At 30.1% G+C, this 8,453-nt stretch overlaps 1 protein-coding gene across 1 annotated transcript; it reads left to right on the top strand.

Annotated features, from left to right (window-relative positions):
• Positions 1-4,039: 4,039 nt before the first annotated feature.
• Positions 4,040-7,407, top strand: LOC105622047 (zinc finger protein 267-like). Its single transcript, XM_012203485.1, has 3 exons — positions 4,040-4,180; positions 5,299-5,682; positions 5,791-7,407. Exons 1-3 carry the CDS (start codon positions 4,040-4,042, stop codon positions 7,405-7,407), a joined length of 2,142 nt encoding a protein of 713 aa, XP_012058875.1.
• The last annotated feature ends 1,046 nt before the right edge of the window (positions 7,408-8,453 follow it).

Raw genomic sequence — 8,453 nt, 5'->3', positions numbered from 1 at the left:
TCAATCAAAAACCTGATTTTGACCACATTTTTCAAAACCTAGTTTCAAAGCCTATTTTTCGATTTTCTATTCTTTCTACTCCATGCTGACAACATATCGCATCTCAGTCAGAAATAGTTCCTCGAAAAGACATCATTACGATGGAAAAATTATCGATTCGAAACTTGTATCGAAATTTCAACATTTTCGAGTGATAAAAAATTACGTATATAGAGAGTGCAATGAAAGTTTGATACATTTTTAATATTTTTGGTATAAATTTGTGATACGTAATCTTATATTTTGAATAATTTTGTTCAAAGATCGAATTGACATTTTTTTCCGATTTCATTTCGACAATTGTAATATCGCTCCAATCAGCTTTTTCAAAATTTTTCAGAATTTATAAATTTTATAATTTTTTAGAAAATTGTGGAATTTTTTTATATGAATCGGAACATTTTTTATAACTGTCAATAAAATCTACATTTTTTTCTTCTAGTAATTCTTTGTATCTTATTTTATTGTTCTAATCCTGAATAACATTACTTTTATTTGTACTTTGTAGTTTATTTAATATAATCTTAATACATCACTTTTGTATTGAGGAATTTCAGGAAATGTCTCTTATCATAAATGCTGACAATCTATTAACACGAAATGAGTACGAAATCAAGGAAAAATATCATCAATTTTATCAAAGCCTAGTTAGACTAATTCTAGTTCGAATCAATATCGAAATGATCTCGATTTTTAAATGAAATTTAAATGTTGGTCTATCATACAAGTTTCCAATATCATTTGGAAGTATAAAAGTACTATTAGTGTCACTACTGTTACTGCAGTAATATTACTACTGATACGTAATAGTGTCAATGCTGAGCCAGTAGTGTTACTACTGTAGTAGTATATGACGACATATGACGTAATATAGAACTACTTCCATTAATTGTAATATTGGTAAAAAAACCCTTATTAGAATAAAAAATACATACATATATCGTTAGAGCAATTAGTATTATTTCAGTTAATAAAAATAATATTTTGCAGTACTATTAAAAACAAGTTATTATCATAAGTATCATCATTTGTACATTACTATTATATTTAACATTAACTATATTTTTTTTATGTGTTCTGCCTCTTTCACAATATCTTTGAACAAATATGTTACAACTATACATCCATTAGCATTATAGATGTTTCATGGTTCTTCGAAGGAGCAATTCTCATACGATCACAGAAATGAAGCATGGTAAATGGAGGTTTGGATTCGGATGGGTGACCGCGCATGGATGCATCATAAAATTAGTTCTCGAATTCATAAAATAAATTTTTTTATTATAATTTTTTATTATAATTTTGTGTATCCTCTGAAATATGATGCTAATCAATAATATTTATTTTCACAGTAAAATTGCAATGAACTTTAATGAAATTTTCTCCATCACTATTACGCTATTAGTAACATTATTTGTCAAATTTATTTATTGCATTAGTGATACTAGTAGTACATTTTTATGCTGACTAGATCAATTCAAGATTTTATTTCCAACTCGAAAATTAATCGAAATTGGAGTCAAAAATCCATCGAAATCAATAGAAATTTCGAAAACTTTCGACTTTTATTTTCGACATCGAAATGACATCTTTTCGAGAAATTATTTCTGACTGGGTTGATAGCGGAGAATACGATTTCGAAGTTGCATGTGATACCGACTGCACGATATTTTTCATATACGATAATTATCGCCGATAGACCCACCTGGGGCGCGATTCTGTAACTATTTTACACGCTTACCGACCAGTTGTTATTGCGCAGTTTTTTCATATATGACAATTGTCGATAGGCATGTAAAGATAGTTATGGCTCTTGCATACTGAACGCGGAAACGCTTGCCGTGCGGCAAAATGAGACGCGGTAATCAATGAACACATTAGGAGCTGTAAGCTTATTAGCTACCATATCACATTTTGCCACGCGTTTCCGCGTCCAGTGTGCAGAAGCCATTAAGGTGCGATTACATGTAGCGCGGTACGCGATACGCGGTACAGAAACTAAGTAACTATAGGAATCGCGCAAACCGTTGCTTCTTTTCTCCTGTATTACATGTAACGCGGTAAGTAACACGGGCTAGTGACAAATAATCTTTGATATGAATTTTTTTAAATATATTAACTTATTTTTATACACATTTCATCAATACTCTTATTTTTTCAACGAATTTGCTTAATAATTGCATTTAAATCAATTAATTCTATTAAAAGTGCTTAGAGCCAATTGTTTCATCTTTTGGCAAATTTTATCTGGGTAAGTAAGTAGCAAGATTATCCAATCACATGCATGGATTGCCAAATTTACTTCACAGGTAAAATTTACTAAAAGATGGAACAATCGGCCCTTAGTAATGTGAATTTGTCACTGGCCCGTACTGCTTATCGCGCTACATGTATATTCATAGTTCTTTCTTGAGAAATGAGGATTCCTTGTTTTTCAGTTCATGTTTCACAAATCTTGATCAAAGGAACCTTATTAGTTTCCTTTTCTCAAGATAGATTCTTGAGGAGATGTATCTTCATAACTAAGCAAATTTCCAAATTTAATTCGTCACATCGGTCTTTTTACTTTCGATAGCTTTAATCTGATAACTTTTTTTCGGAAATAAACTGCTCTAAAAGCATTTTTTTCTTCTTATAATACGCATTGGCGAATTCGATTGGAAGCACTGATGCATATTAAAGCCGTTGTACACTAAATTGAGTATAAAAATAAAATGCAAACATTTCGAATTATAAAATACATATTTTATCTAAGTACAATAAAATGTATTGAATATTTCACAATTTAATTTCGATTTCTATTTATTTATAAACATTCTGTTTATTTATAAACATATATTTACGTTACTTTGTGTATGTACAACAGTTTTAATGTGCATTAATGCGCAATGAGTGCGTCCAATCAAATTCGCTATTAGTTTTATTTTTGTCCATTATTGTTGCAAAATGCTTAATCACGACCTTATTTAATCAACAATGCCTTAATTTATTATTCGTAATTCACGATATTAGGTGCATACACTATATATTATGACATGCTATTCTCAGTAGATTACTAAAATCTTTCCTTCCTTTGGGAAGAATATTCCTTCCTTTGGGAAGGCAGACTTGAGACCGTTTATGAAACAAAGAGGCCTTGAAGAATCCTTCATGGAGGAGAAGAAGAATCCTCGATTTTTAAAATAAAGAAGGACTATGAATATGGATGATAATTGCATTACATATAATCGCCCTTATGGAATTGCGCCCCCCTGGACCTCTATTTTTGAAAAATATCGCATTCGAAAAACTAGGGAAATACTATACATTAATATACTAGGGAAATACTATACGAAATAATATACGTTACATATACTATAGCGTTTTCCTAGTTTTATCGTATGCGATATTTTTCAAGAACAGGACCTCTTGCCTGTATTCATAGTCAAACCTTGTACTTAAAGCTTCCTTAAATTTATCTTTAAATGTTCAGCAGTCAATGAAATAATTCGTGGAGTATCTAGTATCTAAAAATAAATTTTAGTATTTAAAAATAAATAGAAATATAAGCCTGACTATAAATACAAGTATCTATTCTTGAAAAGTATCGCATACGAAAAACTATGGAAATGCTATATAATATTTAACGTATCTTATAGTATTTCCCTAGGTTTTCGTATGCTACGCTTTGCAAGAATAAGGGCCCTCGAGCCCGATATTTTTCTCGTGTTGTCGCTTATTTCTTACAGTTATATACATATACATCAAAATTTCAAAAAAATCACAAAAAAATTTTACTTTTCATGTTTTCGTCCTAGGGAAAAAGTTACATGATCGTTACCTTGATTTATCCTTCCTGTGGCGTTGGCGGCGACAGCGACGGTGACGGCGTTGGCGATGACTGGTGGCGGTGGTTTTGTGCTAGTGTTTATCGCTCTTGTGTATGTCACGCAATTGAAAATCTTCTTTCTCTTTTTGTGCAATTTTTCAATATTTGCGATTTGTTTATTGTGAAAAAATAATGTCGGGATATCGCAAGGTGAACTATTACGAATTATGTCGATTGTGTACCAGCAGTGAAGGTAACAAGATGAATATTTTTCGTGATGAAGGACGTAGACGACAATTGCAAACAAAAATACAGACGTATCTTCCGATACAGGTGAACATTCATGCTTAATTCGCGAGCTATTTTTGGTTCTTTTGTAATAATGTGATAATTATTCAATCCTTAACTCTTGTTAATTTCATATGCCATGAGCAACACAAGACTCCAAAGTTCGGAAAGTCTACGAAGAATATTTGTGAGATCTTAGATTTTAATAGATTACATTTTTATTCACTTGGTGCGAGTTATTCTTACACGAAAAACCGTGATATTGGAATAATTTTTTAATTATGAGATCATGTTATTAATATATATTTACGAGTTATATATGAACATTTTATTCAAAATATAACAATGTTATTATAGTCTTATATTTTAGAACAATAATATATATTTATTTATATGTATATAATAAAAAGAATATTTAAAAAAGTTTTTAGTATGAATTAAGATAATAAATCACAGTTTATATGTGTGTGTGTGTGTGTGTGTGTGTGTGTGTGTGTGTGTGTGTGTGTGTGTGTGTGTGTGTGTGTTTTGTACAGAAGCTTAACAAATTTATTTATAAAAGAATTAAATAATTAATATAAATGATTAAATTATTTAATTTAATTAATTTGAATACTTCCTTTTTATTTTTTTTAAATCTTTTGACTTAATATTTAAGACTTAATATATAAAAGTTCTGTTTTCATATAGCTATAATATAAACAAGCATATTCTTATATAATTATTTGTATTGTTTCTCTATGATATGTTTCAATAAAGATATATCATTATCTTATATATTATTAATCAAGTCAGTTGATATATTTTCATATAGCATTATACTATTATTGATAAAACTTTAATATGCTTCTTTAAAACATTAAAATATTGTTTACATTTAAATCATTTAACTAAGAAACTCAGTTGTGTTATTGATACAGTCAATTTTAATAGATTAAAAATATATATATTTTGTTTATACAAATTGTCAAAATGTTATAAATTTTAATTATTTAATAAATTAATTTATCTATTAATTTATTTCTAGCATATTATTAATATATATATGACAAATTAACATTTAATTTTGTCTAATTGCTAAAACTAAAATAGAATAAATTATATATATAAAAATGAATAAATTTTTTGTTTTTACAAATTAAAACTATTTATATTTTTTGAAGATTATGGAGGAGGATTCATTACCAAAAATTGTATGCCATGAATGCGTCAAGAAGCTAGAGAATTTCATAGAATTTCGAGAAACTGTTGTCAATGCTGAGGGTATGTTGGAATCTTATTTCACTTCACTTCGTTTTTCCGAAGAATTTCTGAAAGAAGGAAAAGTTTATGTAAAGAATACTGAAAAGGAAAGATCGTCTACACCAGAGGATGAAGTTCTAAAGTCATTGGATAAACCAACATCAGTGGGAGATCAAATAAATAATCAACAAACAACAGATCAAATACATCAGCAACCTGTCGTAGTTAGCAATATAAATACTTCTAATATACAAATTATTAGTGGTGTTCAAGCAAGGGTACAACAATACAAATGTGCTATGCAGGTCTGTAATTAATAAGTAAAACTTTATATTAAATATAACAAAGCTTGTTGCTTTATTAAAAATTATTTATTTACATTAGAAGTATTAAAATTTTTTTCTTGGATTTAGATGCAACCAGGTGGTATGGCAGCAGCTGTCGTTGAAGCTACAGCAGAGACTCATTACAGTTACCAACAACAAACTTCTCAAGTATCACAACAATCAAATGAAGCACAAAATCAAATCAGTGATCAACAAAATCAGCCTCCTGTAATTCAAACACAAACTCAAAATCAAGTACAGAATCATAGCCAAATAAATCAGCAAGTACAATCCCAAAGAGCAATGTCTCAACAATTGAATCAGTCGGCACAGTTATCTCAACAGGTTCAACAACAGAGTCAAAGTCAAATCAGTCAACCAGTACAGAATCAATCACAAATATCACAGCAACTTCAACAATTACAGAGACAACAACGTGAATTTGAAAAGCAACATAGACAACTTCAACTTGAAAAACAGCAAGTGCAAATTATAACACAACAAGAGTTTTCAGTGAAACAAGAGACACCAGTTGTACATCAAAATAATAATATAGTTTTCAAAACTGAAACAGATATAGAACCGAATCAACAAATTATACAAAAAATACAATCCGAAACCCAAAAAGACGAATCTCCTAACCCAACTGTACAAACTTATACTACAGTACAAGCAACGCCAGAAGTATTTCTAAATTTAGGTTTCAAAGAGACTCCATTGATGATTCGAGACGACAAAGATTTTAAAGAATTGACAAAAACGTCGTCTGATGATGGAATGTCTCGTAATTCAATTGAACAGATCAGAGAATTTCTAAGGCTTAGATCAGGATCAGAGCCAAATTCTCTAATCACTGTCAATCCTCAAGGACTTTCACAAAATGGAAGAAACGCTATTTGTCGCGATTGTGGTAAAAGCTTTCCTTCATTCAATCAAATGAGCAATCATAATTGTAATGTTGAGACACTTGTAAGCGAACCATCAGATTCCGGAAGTAAGGATGATTCCTTGCAAACTAATGTTAATTCTTTTAATTGTGATATTTGTAGTAAACCATTTAAACGGAAAGAGCATCTTTTCCAACATCGAAAATTACATACTGGTGAGCGACCATATGTGTGCACGACATGTACAAAAGCATTCAGTCGTAAAGAACATTTAGTTAGACATTCGGTTTCTCATACTGGACAGAAAATGCACGAATGTGAAATGTGTGGTAAAAGTTTTTCACGTAAGGATAATCTACATAAACATCGAAAAACGCATGGTGTATCTGGTCCTTACATCTGTGAAACTTGCGGAAAGTCATTTGTTGTAAAACATTATTATGTAATGCATTTAACTACTCATGCGGTAGCTGTCATGGATGGTATAAATTGTCCTGATCCATTTCCATATAAATGCGATATATGTCACAAAGCATTTTCAGTAAAACAATATCTTACTACACATAGACTTAGACATAGATCGAAAAATAATAATTCTGCACAAAATAGTTTAAACGGGCATCAACAACAATCGAATCCTACAAATAATGTGAATGTAGTGACAAATAACGTTAATAATACTGGAAATTTAAATAATAATGGGCAATCTAGCAATGAGTCGACTGTTGAAATGCAAAGCGTTATTGAACGAAACGAACAAGTTAATAATTCATTTGCTAATAGTCAGTATCATACTAATGTGCAAGAGTTTCAATGAGATAAGGGAAAGCGTGTCTATTATGTTCTCTTGCCAAATGGTAATAATCATAAAATCGTGGTTGTATAAGCAAGAGAAACTTTATGACGCGCTAAAATATTTTCTTATGGTTTTGTTCTCTTGAACGAACGTGGTATTTGTACTTTAATACTATAGGAATGAAATCAAAATGATTATTCTAACAAATTAGATATTTTGATGTACATCGGACAGAAAGTAGATCTGTTGAATTCACCGGACATAATGATATATTTTGCCAACAAATTATATAAAATGCATGCTGTAGTTTTTAAATGAGTACGGATCTAATATTTGAAAGATATGTGTTATTATATGTTATTAAGAGGATGCTGGAGTGACGGTCGAATCTGATGTCGATAATACAAATTCTTTTTAGTACTAAATTATAAAAATACCGATAATAGCATCTTTAATTCGTTTCTTACATTATTGTTCTGTCTCACTCAAATGCATATATCTGTCCTTATCTAACATATTACAGCGCAATCTTTTGCAAGATCCGGCATCTACTGCTAGACATAATTACTGCTGTGTTTACCATTCTGAGTCTTTGTTAAACATACGTGTACACATAATTTGCAGCTGAATATGAAGTCTACAATGTGTTTTTTGCTTCCTGTTTTTTATTTCTTATTTTATGCTTTTTCCTTCTTACAATGTCATTTTATCGATAATCGTGTTTCTTGTCTCTTTCAAAGTTTGTCAACTTTTATCTCCAGCGATAGAAAGTAAAGAAACTGGACAAAAGGCGAGAAATAAAAGTGGCAAAAAGCAAGATGAGGAAATAAAGAGCACATTGTAAATTAGGCTTAAAACTTTCTTTTTAAGCTTTCAATTTTAATTCTATAAACTTTAATATTGTTTGTTCATGTAATCCGATGGGTGGTGCAATGTCACTTTGTCTATACGAGCTATAAAACTTTTATATTAAGGAATCGTCTACATCAGGTGACAGCTTTACGAGTTGAAAAATGTAAGTTCTTGATTTTTTTTTATCTTACAATTAGTATAAAGTCCACTACTCT

Source organism: Atta cephalotes (assembly GCF_000143395.1).
Source record: "Atta cephalotes unplaced genomic scaffold scaffold00002, whole genome shotgun sequence".
Lineage (NCBI taxonomy): Eukaryota > Metazoa > Arthropoda > Insecta > Hymenoptera > Formicidae > Atta > Atta cephalotes.
Note: the sequence above shows the minus strand (reverse complement) of the source record. Positions and strands in the feature narration are given on the sequence as shown.

What these genes read in the sequence shown, in the direction of transcription:
- LOC105622047 (XM_012203485.1), top strand. Translation starts at nt 4,040, where the DNA reads ATGTCGGGATATCGCAAGGTGAACTATTACGAATTATGTCGATTGTGT. An exon ending in AGACGTATCTTCCGATACAG is followed by an intron (nt 4,181 to 5,298) that starts GTGAACATTCAT and finishes TATTTTTTGAAG; the next exon opens with ATTATGGAGGAGGATTCATT. An exon ending in AATACAAATGTGCTATGCAG is followed by an intron (nt 5,683 to 5,790) that starts GTCTGTAATTAA and finishes TCTTGGATTTAG; the next exon opens with ATGCAACCAGGTGGTATGGC.